Consider the following 21412-nt stretch of genomic DNA (forward strand, 5'->3'; position numbering starts at 1 on the left):
GGTAAATCATTGATAACACTCTAAGTTGTGAATATATTTATATATCGAAAGACTATTACATGTGTGTAGTAGGTTTTCCTAATAAATTTATCGGTATAATGTGTATATTTTCCTTACTGAGAGCATCGTGGCAACGAACCCGAAGTACAATTTCTACTTCGTAATAAAATTGTTTACATGAAAAGAGAAAATTAATGAATAAAATATTGCTCATATACATTTAAAGCTGTAAAATTTCGTGCTTTAATCAATACATTTCAGTTTTTTTCTGAATACAGTCTTTTGTATCAAATACTCGGCCTATTCATAGGGCGTTAAAAGCTAATTTTTACACTGGTACTTGCGTCTTGGTTTATATATATGTATGTACCTTATTGATATGTAAAAAAGGTAACGTACATTTTTTACATATCAATAAGGTACGTACGTATTTTAAACCAAGACCCAAGCACCTGTGAATTTTCAACCCCCCCCCTCCCCCAAAAAAAAACAAAAACAAAAAAACCAATCAATTTATCAGTAAAATGTGCATATTCACTGCTTTTATCCTTGACGGAAATGAAACAAGAGGCCCATGGGCCACATTGCTCACCTGAGCACATTGGCTAGGCAAAAGCACAATCAGTTCAGTATTGAAAAGACCGGGGGGGGGGGGGCTTGATGAATTTTAAACTACCTGATGATGCTTCCATGTCAATATAACAAATGGCTTTGTTGTACTTGAGAAGATTTTTTTAAAAAAATTCTCATATATTCCTTTGTAAAAATTTGATCCCTCATTGTGGCTCCTCCCTATCCTAGGGGTCATCATTTGAACAAAATTGAATCTACACTACCTGAGGATGCTTCCATATCAATATGACTAAACATAGCTTTTCTGTTCTTGAGAAGAAATATTTTTTCTATATGTTCTTATGTAAAACTTTCCATCCCCCATTGGGCCCCATCCTACCCCTGGGGGTCATCATTTGAACAAAATTGAATCTACACTACCTGAGGATGCTTCCATATCAATATGACTAAAGATAGCTTTTCTGTTCTTCAGAAGAAGATATTTTCCTTTATATTTCTATGTAAAACTTTGATCCTCCATTGTGGCTCCGCCCTACCCCCGGGGGTCATGGTTTGAACAAACTTGAATTTACACTACCTGAGGATGCTTCCATATCAATATGACTAAACATAGCTTTTCTGTTCTTGAGAAGAAATATTTTTTCTATATGTTCTTATGTAAAACTTTCCTTCCCCCATTGGGCCCCATCCTACCCCTGGGGGTCATCATTTGAACAAAATTGAATCTACAATACCTGAGGATGCATGCTTCCATATCAAAATGACTAATCATGGTTTGCAGTTCTTCAGAAGAAGATATTTTCCTTTATATTTCTATGTAAAACTTTGATCCTCCATTGTGGCCCCGCCCTACCCCCAGGGGTAATGGTTTGAACAAACTTGAATCTACACTACCTCAGGATGCTTCCATATAAATATGACTCATCATGACTCTGCTGTTCTTGAGAAGAAGATTTTTAAAGATTTTTCCTATATATTTCTATGTAAAACTTTGATCCTCCATTGTGGCCCCGCCCTACCCCCGGGGGTCATGATTTGAACAAATTTGAATCTACACTACCTGAGGATGCTTCCACATAAATATGACTCATCATAGCTTTGCTGTTCTTGAGAAGAAGATTTTTAAAGATTTTTCCTATATATTTCTATGTAAAACTTTGATCCTCCATTGTGGCCCCGCCCTACCCCCGGGGGTCATGATTTGAACAAACTTGAATCTACACTACCTCAGGATGCTTCCATATAAATATGACTCGTCATGACTCTGCTGTTCTTGAGAAGAAGATTTTTAAAGATTTTTCCTATATATTTCTATGTAAAACTTTGATCCTCCATTGTGGCCCCGCCCTACCCCCGGGGGTCATGATTTGAACAAATTTGAATCTACACTACCTGAGGATGCTTCCACATAAATATGACTCATCATAGCTTTGCTGTTCTTGAGAAGAAGATTTTTAAAGATTTTTCCTATATATTTCTATGTAAAACTTTGATCCTCCATTGTGGCCCCGCCCTACCCCCGGGGGTCATGATTTGAACAAATTTGAATCTACACTACCTGAGGATGCTTCCATATAAATATGACTCATCATGGCTTTGCTGTTCTTGAGAAGAAGATTTTTAAAGATTTTTCCTATATATTTCTATGTAAAACTTTGATCCTCCATTGCAGCCCCGCCCTACCCCCGGGGGTCATGATTTGAACAAATTTGAATGTACACTACCTAAGGATGCTTCCACATGAGTTTCATCTTTCCTGGCCCTATGGTTCTTGAGAAGAAGATTTTTAAATGATGCCATTATTTTTTCAGTAATTCCTAATTATCTCCCCTTGAAAGAGGGCGTGGCCCTTCATTTGAACAAACCTGAATCCCCTTTACCCAAGGATACTTTGTGGCAAGTTTGGTTGAGATTGGCCCAGTGGTTCTTGAGAAGAAGTCGAAAATGTGAAAAGTTTACAGACAGACAGACGGACAGACAGACGAACGCCGGACAAAATGTGATCAGAAAAGCTCACTTGAGCTTTCAGCTCAGGTGAGCTAATAAAAGCATCTGAAGTACAATATCCATAACATGGTATAACAGATTTCACAATAAGCATCAATTAATGAAATTGTTATTTTTTCAAGTTTTTACAAAAGGGGGTGGGGTGGGGGGTTGCAGACGCATATGCGGGATTTTGAACGAAGTATTTCTTCCTGCTATAAGCCTGTAGGCTGTCAGTATAAACTATAATATATTTTCTGTTGGTAGTGGTATAAATTTAATTACCCGCGCTTGCGCGGGATTTCATCTAGTTTCAGTTTTATGTGCATTATAGCCATTATTCATTGACAATATAAATGTTATTATGATCGACTGAAATAAACCTGTTCAATTACATTGCTGTTAAACACTGTGTTTTTACATGCTCTCTCAATCTTTAGAGTTTTCAGGGAAACTTTTTTTGAAAAATGGAATCCTTTGAATACCTGTGTACAGAACAGAAATCATGTGCAACATGCATGAATCCGAGCTCCCTGTGCACACGTCACAGGGGTATGGAATGATACACAAAACTACTGTAAGGGTTCAACATATTTATTCCACAGAGCAGTAACATTATGGAATCAACATGGAATCATAATTCATAGCCCTGTAAATATCCTAAAACATTAATGTAATAATATCACACAGGCCCTAGGAAGCAATTTCACTTTGAGGGGGCACAACCATACATTTTCAGTTTGGGGGGGGGGGCACTATCAACTACCAAAATTCCTTGACAAGCAAAGAAAAGGTCATCAGACGTTATTATTGAGGGCACAAACATATAGTAGCTATATTTTCTATAGTATACTATATATCGGCAAAATTATTGCATGGGGGGGGGCACGGTCCCCCGTGCCCCTCCCCCCCCCCGGTTCCTATGGCCATGTCACATATAATGTTCAGATAATACTTAGATTGTCATCGTTTATATATTTTACGCAATATGGTCAAAGGGAGATAACTCTCGAATACATAATTCTTTACATAGTTATAAAAATAATCAATATTTAAAACATATACTTTGACAACAGGCTTTCCCACAAATACGTTTTATCAAGTACATAAATGTATATTTAATGGTGATAACAGTCTGTAATTTAATACAAATGAATGATATTTTTAAAATAATATCTCTAAAATATATATATAAATTGCTCACTTTGAACAATGTCATCAAAATATCTTTTGTCACATATAATGATCATCATAAAAACACATAATCTGATTTACATCAAATATTTAATAATGATCTTTTAATCAGTGGGTCATCATAAAATAACTTTCTGTCAAATTCATTTCACTGTAGTAAGTGCAGATGGAAATAACTTTTGCATATTTTAAATATGAAATGAAGTATTAGTAACTTACCAGAGAAAGGGGAGGGGGGATAAATAGAATACGTGTCATTTGTTCCTTTTTGGTTTCACTGTTCTTTATAGAATAGTTTGTACTTTTCATATAGATCATCAAAGAATTAAAGTATTTCATATTAATCTACTTGTTTCTTGAATTCTTTTAAGTTACCTCTTATGACGCTGCTTTTTTTTATCGTCTTTTGTTTAGAATGACGCAGAGTTAAATTATTCATATTCAGTGAATGAAAGTATTTTAATTGTGAATATACCCCATATATCCATGTGCAGTCAGATAATCTAGAAAGGAATAAAAAATAAAAGGATTATATATGTCTGCATATTCCGCTTTTTTCCCCCTTTAACATCAAGATCTTTGCATTCCAAGATAATTTCATGATTTTCTATGAAAACACTCATTGACAAATGTACCTTTAATATTTTCCATAAATATTCGTTAAAGAAATATTTGCTTATTGGACATGTTAGATTTTATTTTGTTATTTTTTAATGTTTATTAGATTTTCTTTCTTCCATACGTAAGAGTACAATGACATAAACAATGTTTATAAATTGTGTTTTTCCCCTAATTACGGCGGGAAACGGATCCACGTACTCTTTTACCATTAAAGAGAAAACATACTAAATATTTCTTTTTTATGTTGAATCTACATTAGGCCATTCCAAGTTTTTTCTCTGTTTAGCGTCCACCCATCTTTAAAAAACCTACCTTCCTATTTGCAAAAAACACTCAAACCAAAAAATAAAACAAAAGAATTTATAATCATAAAAATGGGGTCAATCAAAGGATTTGACTTCATTAATCTATTTTTCTAATTTTCATATCCTAATTTTGTTTGTTTTTTCTCATATTGGGTGTCAAAAACCAAGGTGCACGTGGACGCTAAACATAGAAAAAAACTTGGAATGGCCTTATACTGAGAGAAAGGGAGGGAGGGAGAGAGACCTTTAAACTATCAAAAGTAATTTAATTAAATCTACATGTACATAAAATCATTTTCTTGGAATTTTGGCTACGCTTTTTCCTCTAATATTTTTTTTTGATGTATTGAGATGAGGATATTCTTCTTCATGTTATACTTCATGATATTCTTTTTCCTGTTATAGCACCAGTCGTGGCAGCCTAGTGGTAGGGCGTTCATTTCGTGATCGAGAAGCCCAGAGGCATGTTCAACAGAGCAAAATTTTCTTATCTTTCCAACAGAAATGTTTCGCAAGCGCTCGCGAGCGTTTGCTCTGTTGAACAGGCCTCTGGTTCGATTCTCGTTCGCTGCACCGCGTCAAACCTAAGACGTCAACATTGGTAGTGACCGTTCCTTCTCCAAGCGCCCGGCACTAGAAGTGAAAGGATGAGACCTTAAAGCCGGCGTCCTTTGTCACGGTAGGCTTTGGCATGACAAAAGAACCTTCACTGCTCAAAGGCCCCGAGTGCCAAGTATATATACGTATTAATTTAAAACCTGGAAAGTGTTACACAGACAGAATGCATGAATTTATGACCTTGACCTTATAGTGTTCTTCTTTTAGCCATAGGGATCTTCTGTATGTCAAAGAGAGTTGTGATTTTATATCGAAGAAAGCTCAAGCTTCTTACACACAGACAGGCGGACAGTAAGACCCAAATTAATATCCCCCACTTTCAGTGAAAGTGGAGGACAAATATTACACAACTGGCATTTGGTACATAGCCAACATTCCAAGTTGTCACAAAGCACAAATGGCCATAACATGAATTCTTAACAGAAATGAAAAAAATTCTCTGTCAATATTTTTCTTCTCCTACTCTACATCTTGAAATATGTCCTGTTTGTTTTGCATTCATTGATTACATGTACTGTAAAACTTGTCAAATCAGGATACCCCTGGTTCCAAAGAAATTGTCCGGATTAGCCAACATTCCAGATTAGACACAAAATTTTAAACAATTGAATTTACTAAAATGGACATTGTATAGATCAGATTAGGCAAGATTTCAGAATACACAGCATCTGGATTAAACAAGTTTCACTGTAGTTCCATTCACATCATTTTATCACCTATGCTGTTGCATTTAATTAACAATCTGACTCCTGTTCATATAACTAGTCTTCATGAGTCTCTGAAGAAATCTTTTTCGATTCATAAACTAGCAAGCAACCCAATTCCCAGCACAGTCATATAAGCACACAATACTGACAATCTCCTTTTTGGGGAACATCAAACATTTTCCAGATGAACATCAAAATGCAAGATTTTTATTATATACATTTGTAGGATTCACAGTGTCATTGTGTGAAAGAAGCTTACAATTTATTTTACTTCCCTGTTTCAACTATACATCAATCATATAAAAACAAGAACACAGAGCCCAGAAGTCTGTTTTTATTGATATAAATATTAACGTTTTCCTCCAACTCTTGGCTTTGTTGCTGCTCCACCTTTCTGGGAGGGTTTCATCTTAGGCTGGGCAGTTCTAGATGCCTGGGCCTGAAACAAGTCAATGTTTACATGTACATGTCTGCCTTAAATACAAAGAGCAGTATGTTAAATACTTACCAAAACAATATAATACATATTTTTACATTTATATACTTTGTAAAGGACAGATATTGGAAAACAAATGTCTGATTGCCTAATACAGATTAAATCTATTGGGGCAAGCGACTTGCAACTGAAAAATTCTTACTGGTAACCAATTCAATTTCAACATAATGTTCCCTTCATTCACTATATGAGCAAGCTAGTTCATACTAGTGCCTAGACATTGTCGGGAATGTTTTTCTGACTTCCTGTCCACATCACAGAAATCATGATTGGGAGTTTTACTGATGCAGCTTCGGCACATATACTACCTTCCTACTTTTAAAATTCACCTGCTTCACAAAGAAAGTGCACGAGTCAACCGGGTACGACTTTGAGTACAATTTTGTTCTACATGTACAGCCTACATATTTGGAAGCAGAAATAATTTTACAAATTTCATTAATTTTCTCATATAGCAAACATATAAATAGGACATATGATCAAAAGTGATCAAGTATGATACATTATTTGTACCTTTTAATTTATCCTAGTTACAACTCAAATCATTTATTTTTTTGGACTGCAGACAGTATAATATCATACATTATTGAGCCACTGACAATGAATAATATAAATATACCTTCTGTTGTCTCTTTTGGGCATCTTTTGCCTTTTGTTTTTCTTTTGCAGCTCTGCAATAAAAGAATCATTATTGATATACTGAAATCACTTATAAGCCTTTTCCCATTTTGATTCTTTTTTATTTTTTATATCTTAGAAATGTTGTTTCAAAATCGTCAAAAAAAAAAAAATAAATAAATACAAAGATTAAAAAAAGCATATCTTACTTTTCTTAACAGTGATATTGCTCTGTGAATTTACCTGATGGCCTGCTCTCTCTGTGCTTTCCTGACCTCTGGTTTCTGGTTACGCCTGGCCTGAATTTCAGCCAGTGATAACCCAGTGACAGCACGTGTGAATTTCGTGGTTCTGCGGCTTCTCTTTTTGGCGATCTCCTCGAGATTTCCCTTCTTGTGTTTCCTTCTGTACAGAACTGTCCAGTTAATCTCACGAGGGTTTCTTTTCATCATGTGTGAGGCCTCACATTTGCTGTTGAGGAACTGGAAAACCTATAAAATATTTCTGACAATGAAGAGCACTCAAATTTTTAGGAGATCATTCTTCATACATTTACTTCATTGAGACTTTAGATAAGACTCTGCAGAGTAGTACATTATAAATACAGCAGGTTACAATGTACATGATTTCCTATTAGGCCCCCCACAAAATCTATGGTTGTTTCCCGTAGCATTCGTTAGGTATGCTTGTGAAGATTTCACTAATAAACGAGTGCTGTAACAAAGCATATAAAATGGCAAATTAATGTTCCATTTATTTGCCGATAAGGAATACAACTGGCAAAAATAGCCCCAAAGCCCATGCAGGCACAAATTAGATTGCATCCCCACACAATTCGTTTGCGATTGGGTTTTTTTGGTGTATTTGTGTGCTAACATCATGCGCAAAGAAATCAAATGGATAAGTGGTGACCTAATTCTATGGCAATATTATTGCATTAGAGATGATTTTGTAAAGAATCATTCTATTTCTGAATTCTCACGTCTACTGAATACAGTTGTAAAGGGTTGGCAGAGTCGGGACACCAGGTGTTGTCGATAATTCCCACTTTTCAACATGGCTCAATATGACTCTCCCCTACACATCAGGTATATACATGATATAAAAGTGGGGGTTAGAGTCAGAGGAACCCTGCACATTTCCCCCAATAAAGGCAGAGATTAGAGTCAGAGGAATCTTGGATTAATCCTAGTATAGGTTTTTGGTCAATTCATTTCAAATACTGTCTGTCATACTTGTAGTTAAAACTGTATTCTCAGTGACTGTCTTCTTGGAAATCAATCTGATTAAAATCAGATCCTTTGATCCACTCAACTAGATAGCTACACAAGGATCTGAAGAAACTCCATTTAGGGTCATCTTCTGGTGACCTATCAATTATCCAATCAATATTTTGCTATCTCGGAATTCAGTTGCAGAAGTAAAAGCCTGATGATATACGAATGGAAAATTGTGACTAGCTTTCCGTTGCCTGTCAAAAGAACGACCACAGTCTTTTCTGTATAGAAATATGTTTAGCAATTGCTTTTAAGCTCTTTGTTTTGTACGAAATGATTATCTTCTCCACAGCTACTTTCACTTTTATATTCATTTTCCCGAATGTCTCTTATGTATGACCTCTCTGATTGGTAAAAAATTTTAATGAATATTTTTAAGGAGGCTGGGGGGTCAACAAATATAACCATCAGATATAACTTAATTTTTTAGATATGATATCTTAAGCTGTCAACTATCATTTGGCAAACAAAAATTTCATACATTTTTAGTTTTTAAAATTTGATCATTTTTGTATATCTTTATATTGAGCTCTTCTTCTAAAGGAGATCAATATAGTCTGAAAATGGCCACAACCACCCAGCCCTCTTAATAGAAAGGTCACTAGGAGATGACCCTAAATGGAATTTCTCATATCCTTGTGTAGCGAGGTGAGTGGATCAAAGGATCTGATTTTAACCCGATTGCTTGGAAATATAAGGTCAATTCAATCACTGGCTATTTCTAACCAAAATCGCCGCGACTAAATGCACACTCCCTCGTCACATTAAAGCCCAAGAGGATTCTGTGCCGTACAGCTGCAGATATAGTACATTCATAAAGTCACTTAAGTAAAGTGAAAATGGAGGAGTCGGGGGGGGGGGGGGGGGCTCTATAATTCACTGGAAAAGTTACATAGATTCATATCAAACGTATGAACATCCATGAGAATCTTTAGATTCACACCTTGTACCCTGACCTGCAGGAACAGACTGTCTCTTTAAACTACGACTTACCCTTCCGTCAACTTTGACGATACGTTTTCCATGTCCAGGGTAGATTTTATACCCGCTGTACGAGCACAGTTCAATCCTGAAATCGGAAATATAGTGTAAAAATTGACAATAATTACTTGTGTATTCAATACAACAAATAAATTCTTGTGATGTATCGTCTAATGTTTAAAATCTAGTCGATAGTTTGTTGTTGTGTATGATTTTCACTCACTTCATGATTGATACCGGAAGTTGAAAGACCGAAAGCAAAAGGAACGGAGTGAATTCTTTATTTACAGTTTCGTGTACATTAACGTTTTTATATTAAATAATTAGGACCTTGGAAATCATTGCTGAACAATATGAGACTTGATGTATCTATTTTTGGTCAATGAGTATATAAGATTAAAAAATAATATTTTAACCAATGATTAGCCGACGGTCCTGAATAGCGGGAATCCAAAATGGAACTAGCGGGATTCCAGAGAACGAACGCATCGACAAACAGTGTGTTTAATTGAAAAAAATGGAAAGCAGTGAATATCAGTTTCATGTATTATGCTTTGGGGAGTTTTAGAAATGCATAAGACGTTAGTTTAATTGTGTTTATGAAAAATGGGTAAGTTTATGAACGTTGTGTTGCTAATGTAAACAAGTAGCAGGCGAGCTTCTGCCCTGTTTTATCACCAATAGAAGGCAATAAATGATAAAGGCCAGAGTATTATATGGTAATATGAGGTTATTGTAATATTATGTTCAAGCATATGAACACATATTTGTTCTTATTTGATAATATAAAGTGAAACATGTTGCATATCGTGTACATTTTGGAATATATGGGATTAGACATAGGATTAGATCCATGGAAAATGCATCTACAAAATGATACTTCCCTCTGGAGGATTTAGATTCAATTGAATGAAAACTAATACTCTTTTTAAACAAGATTCATCTGCATATACTTTGCATATATGTATACATGTGTAAATATACTCATGTAAGCATATCTGGCTGTATAAATGCACTTGAATATACATGCATATGCAAAAATACTACTGTAGCCAGTGTTTTCAATAAGATTTTTAATAGAAGGAAATATATTTGCAACAGCAGGAAACCAATCTCGGTGAGGGGTCTGGGGGCCAACAAAAGTACCATCTTTTGTCACATTTCTGTCCAATCAATTACATAATTTAACCTTATAAAGCCATATAAAAACTGTTTTTATCCTTTCCCTGATTTGTTATATGGATTTTTGACAGACTGAGGTTTTTGTTCTGAAAATTATGTGTCTGTTATAGACATGTACAGTTCCAAAAAATTGAAATATTCTGGAATCTTAGACTAAACTATCATAAACTTTTAGATGCTTCACTATTTTGTACAGAGCAAAATAATAAAAATAAAATTTCTACTTTATAAAACCTTCTTCAATGGGCAAAGTAACACTGTTACCGTATTTCAAGAGATCTAACACAAATAATCGAGAAAAACAAATTTTACATTTTCAGTCTGAGGAAATTCTGTTAGAATTCCTACGTCTCAGTCACGAATAAAAATATGTGACTTTCATTTGTAAGGTCTTAAAATTTTATCGGTCTAGATATAAATATTTGCTGTTATGATTGATATTTTAATCTTGACCTAGCTTGTGAAGTGACAGTGAATGTTAAAAACATTTTTCTATTCGACATTGTAGGCCATAGATACCTGACGTTTGTGCCCATGAAGCCTACAATTCTTAAAAATCTTGTGCCAACTTGGTCATATCTTTGAATCTAAAATAATAATCTTGATTGTTGAGTTGTGATTTTTTTTTTATGAAGTTCTAATTATTCATTAAAAATATATTCTTTAAACTTAACTCTCGGCGTCTCGCACGTTGTAGCATAGATTTGGTCCAAATAAAAACTTCCATGAAAAAGAGCGCACTCAAGGGAAGTTACTCTAGATCATGTAGATAGTCGTGATAAAATCTACGGATTTCACGTACCAACCCCATCAAAATTCCAATGACAAATATCTCATAGCCGAATGGATGAAAAGATCACCCTCTTTCATAAATCTAAAATTCTTCAACCATTGTTCATCATTTCATTTTTTAAGAACATCATCTTAAACCAGTTGCTTGAATGACTGTGGTATTCTTCTATTTTTATCCCTGAGAAGCATTATACTGTAATCCTAATGCTTATAGTATTAATAATTAATACATATGAAAGAATTCCATTCTCAAGTATTACACCATTTTTATGGAAATCCCGATAAGAAATTAATACAATTAGAATTGTGATTTAATGCATATGTATTTACTCACAGTACAAAAAAAACAAAAAAACAACATGGAAATGCATAGTAAATTTACTTTTGCATACAGGAGCAAATTTGCACATGAATAAATATTCTCATGAATAAATCTCTCACCATACATATTATATAAAAAAGCATTAGATAAATCCTTTGATACTCAGCTAACCCTGTGGACACTAGCTGTATATGAAGTGAAATGAATACTTTGTGTTCAAGAGAGTTTGTCTGAAAGGAAGGGTAAATTTATAGGCATCTATCAATGCTGTTTTTATTTTGGTAAACTAGATACTTTTTTCCCCTTTCAAAAAAAAAAAAAAAAAAGAAATGTCAGAATTCCCCTTTCAGGTACAGAAAATTTCTTCATGAAATATACATTTATGTACCATTTAAAATATATTTTATATGATAGTTTTATAGAAATTACCCCCTTCCCTCCCCCCCCCCCCCCCCCCCCCAGATAGGCTCTCAGAATGCAGATCGGACATGCCCCTGGCCTCCCATAGTATATTCAGTTGTTCTCATTTTTACCCCTTTTACTTGAAAAGGGTTGTCAAACAAAATAGGTAAATAAACCGATGATTTATAGGCATGCCCACAATATAAATCTATTATATTTTTTTGTTTATGCAAAAACAAACAAACAGAACAACCCCCCCCCCCCCCCCCAAAAAAAAAAAAAAAAAACAAACAGGTATTACATGTATTTTTTTTGTAAGTTTCTGAGAGTTATGCCCCCTTTAACACTCTGTCTTCCTAGGTTGGAGAATTACCGACAGTATACCATTGTGTATTGTTTTCACACATGCATGCAAGGGTTATAATTTGATATAGCAATGAACTGCTTGTTTTGTGAAAAAGCTAGGTCACAGGTAATTTTCTATTTAACATAGGGCGAATTTAATAACCCACCTAGCTTAAAAGCTTGGCCTTGTCCTCTAGCTAGGTTTAAAAATTTTCTTTTTAACCAGGATAGTGTCCTACCAAGAACAATAATAGTAATTATCTGAGTTTTAAACATAAAATTTTCACATTATTGTTCATTAGAAAAATAATTGTAAGAATTTCCTTTGCTCTCCAAATGTACTTGCTCTAGAAGTCAGTAGCAACAATTACAAACATACTTGACAAGATTATTTGAATGGATTGAAACTCCACATCAGTTTCATGCTGAAATGCATCCTTTTCTTGTTAACATTTAATCAGCCTGAGGATGAAAAACAGGGGTATGTTATTTGATTAAGTAGAATACAAAATCTTTATTTTCATGATCATACGTTTTGATGAAATATCTAATTTATATGAATAAAATAATACATGTAGTATACTTTCAAATCTGATAACACATTATTTGGCTCAGTTGTCTCCATTACAGAAAATGATCACATTTGAGATATTATCTACAAGTTCAAATCTGACATTTATATTTATAGCATGTACAGAGTGCCACAAGCAGCTCAGAGTGAATCCCCCCCCCCCCATATTTCATCATTTTGTACATGTTGTAAGCACTGGGTAGTCAGACTTGAGTACATTGAGAAGACAGATTAGTCTGTGTTCTGTGTTCTGAAGCCAAAATATATGGTGTCTTTGTTAGAATTTATGAAAATGCAACCAAAAATTCAGGATATTTTGAAATTGAACAAGTTTGTTACCTTTTGTTCTTTTCACTCTTACCTGAAAGAATTCTGTTATTGTAGAGATTATTTTATAATATTGTAATATTATAAATATGGTACTGAAGCTAGAACTTTCATAATTTTAGATGGAGATGTGGTGAACTTGTCAGGGGCAGGGATTCATCAGATTTCACTTCCCCAGGGAGTGGATCCAACTACTGTCATTTTAGATAAGAATGACATCACAAAGATAGACAATTTAGAAAAATGTCAGCACCTAAAACAGGTACATAATAAATACTAAAAATCTGTAAATGCCGCAAAGTTTTGAATTCAGCTAAATTAAAAGTACAAAATAACAAATTCATGTAAATTTTTGTTTATGAAAAGTATACTTAAAAATTAATTTTGAAACCAATCTCTTACTATCTCAAGACATTACTTATAACAGTTTCAAAACAAACAACTAACTAATGAATTCATAAAAAAAAAAAATAGTACTACAGTCAATCCATGTTATGTCGAACTCAATGGGACCAAGATGAAACTTCGAAATATCGAAGGATTCCAGATAACAGGTTAAAAAAAACCAAAAAGATAAAAAGAATAAGTGATTGTATGGACTGCCAGATAACTTGGACATATCCTTGATATTCGAGATATTGGTATTGCAAGTATTGATGCATCTATAATTACGGGACTGTTTCTTTGTTAAAGCTGTCCCTGGCGGGGAACCGCTTAGTGAGGATGACCAGTGTAGCCAAGCTGAAGAACCTCACAGTGCTAAACTTACCAGACAACAGTATTGTGGCCATAGAAGGTACATTGTTCTCCTCTCTCTCTGGTTACTGCATGCATGAAAGGTTGATCCAAAGTAGCACAAAAATGAAAGTGTCCTTTAAATGATTTTGAGAAATGCCAATTCATGTCTTGGAAATGAAGGGTAAAGATTATGATTTTTATTTATCTAGAAACTGGTTTTTATGTTTTAAAAAGGGATTTTAGAGAAGTGAAAACTTAGGTATTTCTTTATATTTTATCATTTTTTACATTCATTTAAGGGTTGAAGGAACTTACAGAGTTGGAATGGTTGAATCTCTCAGCTAACAGTATAAAGGTAAGTTTTTTAGAGAGAGCAATTTATATTTCTTATTTTGAAATTTTCTTAGTTTTGCTGTCAAAATAAAAAATATATTTCTAAAGAAAAAAACAGAAAACAACAACAACAAAAATCAACAATTAAAACATTAAGGTAACCAAACATTAAAAGTGCATGCTCATGATTTTAAGACAAATTATACTGTTAAAATGATTATTTAAGTTGGGGGATAAGCATGCGTTTTTGACAAAGAATGAAATTTAAGCGTAAATTTCCTCCACATTCAAATAACCACTTTTAAGTATGCCTTTTGACATATATGGATAATAGGACGTAACAGTTGTATATATATGTTTGTTTCAGGTGGTTGAGGGTTTGACTAATAACTACAAACTGCGACATCTGGACTTGTCTGATAACAGCATTTCTCAGATTACTAACCTGGCCCATCTTGTGTGCTTGAGAGTAAGTCTTCAAAAAGTATAAAACACCCAAGTTTAAATTGAATTGGTTTAGAAACTGAATATATTTAAGTCATCTTCTTATTCTTATATGAGATAAGCAATATTTATGTTAAACTTTATAATTTTACCCAAAGGAACAGATTTTTCACCTGTAACATATAGAATGTAATTTTTTTTGCCTTTTAATTGTTTCAGACCCTTTTGCTTCATGGCAACATTATAAAAACATTGGAGGGCGCTCCCCAAAATTTACCAAAGTCTCTGGCCATCCTGTCACTGGCTGAAAATGAGATAGCCGACCTGAATGAGGTATTTCTTTCTTACAGATTTCTGATTTTCAATTTTACACTGCACAAAGGTTTTGAAACAGTTAATTTGAAAAGTATAACAGTGTAAGTAATTAAGAGATAAAAAAATGTTTTGAATTAAAAAAATAAAAATTACTAAATTCAAGGTACAACATCCTTCCTCATATGAATCCTATTTTTTCTTTTGATGATACTGCAGTCTTCATTGAACCCGGGAGTCCAGTCCCTGGGACTTGTTAAAATTGGAAGGGGTTATGTGGAATTTGCACACTTTAGATGCCCTAAACCTCCATAATATTTTATAGTGTACTTTTCCTTTTGATTCAAATGATCAATTCATTCCTCAAATGTTTCATTTTCATTTGTGAGTAATGCAACATATCAAATAAAATAACATTAAATACACCTAAAAGTGTTTGTTTGATTTATTCATACAAAGTGAAGCAAAAAAGTTTAGCTACAGGTTATTTTACTGCAGTTTCCAAGAAACTCTTTCGTATTGGAGACACAAAAAGTGTACAGATTGAAAACGGATGCTCTCAGAAAAATGGATTTCCTGGCATGAAAAGACAAATAAGAATAAAATTACTTAATAAAATTCTGGGCATGTAAATGTTCGTATATATGTTAGTATAATTAGTGGATAAACCTGCTAAAAGAACCGAAATAAACATTTAGCCAAGACTGATACTGAGATTTTTCAAATGAAATCTATGAAGTTATAACTGAAATACTAATAATTTCAAGATAACTTGCAGTGCAAAATTTGATAGAAATTACCTCTTGATGATTTGTAGGGGAATATTAGCCATTAATTCCATATAGAATTATCCCCCTTATCAGAGAGTCAGTGAACCTGAAGTTAATTATTTTGAGATTTTTCATTATTCTCCCGGAGTTATCTTCCGTTTTGCTTAATAATTTTTATTAGTATTGATTTATAACAATCAATGTTTACCAAAGAAATCAGAGGCAAAAACGTATTAAAGTAATATGAGACAAAATGTAGGCCACCACACAACTTAGCTGGTGAATGAACCTTTTATTGATGTTTAAATATGTATTGATATTTTCTTTGCGAATCTTTGTCTTTGAAATCCAGTATCAATTATTAAAGTCGGACAAAGACTACCATTTTTATAGTTCTTTTACATCTGATGACAAGGAGAATGCTGTGAGCCTGCTAATGGGATTTGCTAGAAAAGAATTCGAACCAAAAAAGAAAACTAAATGGTCTGACAAATTGTGCTTCTGTGGAAACATGATAAATTTTGCATGTTTGTTAGGTACATTTGAATTTAATGTACTTTGGTGCAACTCAAGAACATGATGTAACAAATCTGTATCCTTTGAATGTTTTCCTCAAAGCAAGTCTTGGTTATCTTTGAGGAAAAAAAATGGATTAGGCCAACAGTAAAAAAACGATTCGTTAGATGTAGTGCGACCTACCGAACACATCGCCCCTATCTGATAATTTTTTTTTTTTTTTGGCAGAATTTTACTTTTTTTTTTTTTTTTTGGCAAAAATACATTTTACCTGTATCATTTTTAAAGTTAGTTCTTATCATTTTTCTAAAATACTTTTTAGATTAAAAGCAATAGATATAAAAAATCTATTTAGCTGTCTGATGTCTCTAATGTAAATTACCAAGTCTGTGGTTTTATGATGATTATAGGTGTTAGAAAATTATTTAAAAAAAAAAAAAACCCTACCTACCCACCTTGATTACATGTAATGTGGGCCAGAGTACATCATACATGAAAATTTTGAATGATGTCCTAGGTACTTCTAATGTGATTCAGTTTGATACAGACAAGGTATGGCTGACTGCGTTTGAAGGTGCATCCTTTTGTCCACATTCAGTGACATGAAATTGATTGATGATTTATTTAATAAGAAGCCACAATTTGTTAATTGTAATGGCCGTCCCTTGCAGGCTTCCGGCACTAAGTTGTCTTCCTGTTCAACTGGTGCCATGCAGCCATTATTCTTTGGAGTTAATTACCCAATCAATGCATAATGGCATAGGAGCAATTAGTCTGCTGGCCTTTTTTTGTTCTCAAATGACAGGATATTCTATGCATTAATAATTTGATGTGCATGCATGGTTATGTCTTAGGTATTGCAAACTATTAAGAAAGAAAAAAAAAACAAATCTGTGTTTGGCAAAGGTACATGTAACAAAATAAAAGTCTTGAGAATAATGCAAATTTCAGTTTTTATGGATAGGCAAACTTAATTTTGTTTTTTAATTAATCATCTAGATCAGAGCATCTTCATAAATCTTGATGGTACATAATTTCCTAGTTCATTTTTCGAAACAGTCTGTTAAAATGAGCAGGATTTTATAATTCTGACAGTTTTTAAGACCAAAAAGTGAATGACTTAAAAATAAAATGCAAAGTTACTGTGTGGATATTTAAGGTATATGAAGAGAGCCAAGACACAAGCTTATGATTGACGAACACAGAGAGTTTATAAGGTCCACAAATTATTCATTGCCAGTTTATATGCTGTTTGAACCTCCATCTAGTATTAAACTAGAAACAGAATTAATTGTTGAAATACCTAGCACACTTAAGAGAGCTAGTAAAACAAGAGGCCCATGGGCCACAATGCTCACCTGAGTTACTTTGATCATGCTGTTTTTCACCAGAACCCCCCTCCCTTGTAATACTTACTGTGGCCCCGCTCTACCCCCGGGGGGCCATGATTTGAACAATTTAGAATCTACACTACCCAAGGATGCTTCCACATAAGTTTCAGCTTTTCTGGCCCAGTGGTTCTTGAGAAGAAGATTTTTCAAGATTTTGCCCATATGTTTCAATGTAAAACTTTGATTCCCTATTGTGGCCCCGCCCTACCTCGGGGGCCATGATTTGAACAATTTAGAATCTACACTACCCAAAGAGGTTTCCACATAAGTTTCAGCTTTTCTGGCCCAGTAGTTCTTGAGAAGAAGATTTTCAAAGATTTTGCCTAATATACATTTCAATGTAAAACTTTGATTCTCTATTGTGGCCCTGCCCTACCCCCGGGGGCCATGATTTGTATAATTTAGAATCTACACTACCCAAAGACGCTTCCACATAAGTTTCAGCTTTACTGGCCCAGTGGTTCTTGAGAAGAAGATTTTCAAAGATTTTCCCTAATATACATTTCAATGTAAAACTTTGATTCCCTATTGTGGCCCCACCCTACCCCTGGGGGCCATGATTTGAACAATTTAGAATCTATACTACCCAAGGATGCTTCCACATAAGTTTCAGATTTTCTAGTCCAGTGGTTCTTGAGAAGAAGAATTTTTAATGACCCCACCCTATTTTTGTCTTTTCTTGATTATCTCCCCTTGAAAGGGGGGTTGGTCCTTCATTTTAACAATTTAAACTCCCCTTCACCCAAGGATGCTCTGTACCAACTTTGGTTAAAATTGGCTCAGTGGTTCTTGAGAAGAAATTGAAAATGTGAAAAGTTTACAGACGGATGGACGGACGATGGACAACAGGTGATCAGAAAAGCTCACTTGAGCTTTCAGCTCAGGTGATCTAAAAAGATATTGGGGGCAGGCTTAAGATCTAAGTTAGTATAGGGCTCTTGAAGGGATAGGAATTTAGCAATCAATTTTTTTTTTATTTAAAAGAAGTATTTAAATTAAAGAAATATTCCTGAAACATGATAAATTTTCTAGTTAATCAAGGCAGTTAGTACAGATAATATTTAAGATTATTAATGACATACATGTTTATTTTTTTTTTTAGGTGAGATACTTGTCATGTTTCCAGTTGGAACAGGTTTCTTTGATGAACAATCCCTGTGTTCTTGTGACTTCTTCTAATTCATATCCTTGCTACTGCATAACAACACACTGTTCTGTCCTTTGATTGGTCACAGTATCTCCAGAGTGTCACTATTCCATCTTTTCATTGTTTCACAGTATTGTTAGAGTGTCACTGTTTCATTTTTTCATTGGTCACAGTTACATGTATCTGCAAGGTGTCATTATTATTGTTTGGCAACAGAAAACTCAAGGGTGTGTCATGACCTTGACCAAGGGTCATTTCACCAAGTTCAAGGTCACTGACAGAAAAATGTAGCATTGCTGTCCTGGTCCTATCTTGTAAAAGAGGAATGTTGGAAGCTCATAGAAACATAAAGATTGCTTATTACCTGAAGGTGCACTGAGACCTAGACTTGGGGTTATTTGGCTAATTTCAAGTTCATCTTTGGATGATCATACATCTAATATTTCTTTGCTAATGACCTGAGAAAATATCATGACCTCTATGCAAGGTCAATGGACAAATTCAAGGTTGCTTGTAGAGGAACTGTTGATCTCTTCTGCTCCATAACTTTGAAACAGATAAACATCGGAAATCAATACTTGACAAAAAGATTATTCTTAACTTGGGGATGTGTCAGTAATCTGACCCAAGGTCATTTGGACAAGTCTAAGGTCACTTACAGGAAAAAGTAAAATGCCATGAAAAATGATTATCTGATATATGTATAAATTTCGATTCAAGAAAATTTCTAGCAGCAACGATTGGAAATACTGTAAACATACTTAGGCTACGTAAAATTGAAATTATGGTTATAAAGCACTCACACATCCGTTTTGAGGTACCCCCATTGCTATTTTTTATCATATTTTCAAATGGCATAAAAATCATGTAAATCACATCTCTACATGTACTTTTATTGAATGGGGATAACTGTACCATTAGAGGTCCAAATGAAATTTTTGTATCATTGCTGAGAAGTTTGTAGAGTTGATTTCCTTAACAGAAGCACTGGTTTTGATGCACGTCCTTTCATTATTAACTGGATACAAACACTGTTGGTGCTGGATGGCTACATGGTCACTGAGAAAGAAAGGTATCCACTTTCCTTCTTTTTTTACTATTTGTGTACAGTAACATTGACACATAACATGCACTGCAGAGAAGTTTTTCTTACATTTGCTGAAGAGATTTCATTGTAGAATATGGGTGAAAGTTGAGAAAAAAGTCGTATCTTTCTCTGTTGGAAGAACAAAATTGATAAGAAATGTCTTTAACTGATTTTTTAATGGTTAAATATTATAAATGTATTACATTGTATTTAATCCATTAATGGACTTTTTGAAAAGGGGGGGGGGGGGGGGGGAGTCCATTAGTTCTTCCTCCGAGAAATTTTTTGGACAAATGCATTGTTTAACTTGGCAGTTTCTCCTTTCTATAGATTAAAGGCAGAGTGGTTGTACAGCCAGGGCAAGGGGCGACATTTTCGTTCAGGGCAGCATTCAGATATTGTGGAATACCTGTCCTCAATCTGTCCCTTGACCACATCTGACCAAGTAAGTATCCATGGAAACAGTAATCTGTAGTTTTGTTGCATATTTAAAATTATACTGAATAATTTAACTTTCCTGCATGGTTGTGCAGTTTTTTTTATAGGCTTGACCTTGGGGATAATTTAAAAAAAGAAAAAAAAAAACTTTCGAAGGGAGGAATAGGGGATTTCTAACTATTAAAATATTTCCTCCCCCTGCTTTTTTTTTTTTTTTTTTTTGAATAGAAGTTTTAATCATTTCAAAAATTTATTTATTGAACATGTAAATATGAAATTTATAGACTCAGGCAGGACGAGTCAAAATGCTTGTAGCAAGGGTGAGACCTTTACATATATTCTGTAATGCAGGCATTTAGATAGCAATGGTGTAATTACACTTGTGTAGATCATTCAATTCTGTGGTTTTCTTGTAAATTCTTTGCTAACTTTTCTTAGTATACAATGTAGTACTAAATGGAAATGTATAATTTAATAAATAGCATAATATTTTCTAGGATTTTTATAAAAGTTTGGATTTCTTTTCATCATCTTTCTTGGAAAATTAAAGATTTTGGATGTTTAGCAGAAGTTTCATGATCACATTTGAGAAAATTTTGAGAGGAGGAATTTTAAAGTTCAATTCACTCTTAATGCATAAATAAACTTCACAGCTTGTTGAATTTTATTTGTTTGAATGATAATTAACATAAAAAAATTATGACATATTCCTTTTGAAAAATAGAAATGTAGATATAAGATTGATATATTGTACAACATAATTGATTTAATTAAGCTTCCAAACAAGTATGGTTTTATCTAATACACTATAATTCATTGAAGAAAATCTTTAACAATAAATCTGTTTAAAAAAAGGGAGTAATAGATCAACATTAATTAAATGTGCTTGTCAAACATAATATGAAATTAACGCTTCTTT

General features: G+C 33.9%; 3 protein-coding genes across 4 annotated transcripts in view; 2 read left to right on the forward strand and 1 right to left on the reverse strand.

Moving 5' to 3' along the window:
• Positions 1 to 6324: 6324 nt before the first annotated feature.
• On the reverse strand, positions 6325 to 9666 carry LOC133178531 (large ribosomal subunit protein eL24-like). The gene is made up of 5 exons (XM_061313227.1): positions 9600 to 9666; positions 9389 to 9464; positions 7362 to 7609; positions 7120 to 7171; positions 6325 to 6443 (listed from the first exon to the last, which is right to left on the reverse strand). The coding sequence occupies exons 1-5, from the start codon at positions 9602 to 9604 to the stop codon at positions 6354 to 6356; spliced, it is 471 nt and encodes a 156-aa protein (XP_061169211.1). The 5' UTR covers positions 9605 to 9666; the 3' UTR covers positions 6325 to 6353.
• A 244-nt stretch (positions 9667 to 9910) lies between these two features.
• Positions 9911 to 19068, forward strand: LOC133178526 (centrosomal protein of 97 kDa-like). Its single transcript, XM_061313217.1, has 7 exons — positions 9911 to 9986; positions 13440 to 13579; positions 14011 to 14113; positions 14355 to 14410; positions 14756 to 14857; positions 15052 to 15165; positions 18924 to 19068. The coding sequence occupies exons 1-7, from the start codon at positions 9983 to 9985 to the stop codon at positions 19044 to 19046; spliced, it is 642 nt and encodes a 213-aa protein (XP_061169201.1). The 5' UTR covers positions 9911 to 9982; the 3' UTR covers positions 19047 to 19068.
• An 893-nt stretch (positions 19069 to 19961) lies between these two features.
• LOC133178525 (uncharacterized) overlaps positions 19962 to 21412 on the forward strand; it is a 46180-nt gene continuing 44729 nt past the window's right edge. For both annotated transcript variants that reach the window (XM_061313215.1, XM_061313216.1), the window contains exons 1-2: positions 19962 to 20040; positions 20386 to 20500. In XM_061313215.1, the coding sequence (XP_061169199.1) occupies positions 20021 to 20040; positions 20386 to 20500 (135 nt within the window). In that variant the 5' untranslated portion in view covers positions 19962 to 20020. The remainder of the gene's footprint in view (positions 20041 to 20385; positions 20501 to 21412) is intronic.

Source organism: Saccostrea echinata, unplaced genomic scaffold (genome assembly GCF_033153115.1).
Source record: "Saccostrea echinata isolate AGI-Se365-2 ecotype Australia unplaced genomic scaffold, CSIRO_AGI_Sech_v1 ptg000003l, whole genome shotgun sequence".
NCBI lineage: Eukaryota > Metazoa > Mollusca > Bivalvia > Ostreida > Ostreidae > Saccostrea > Saccostrea echinata.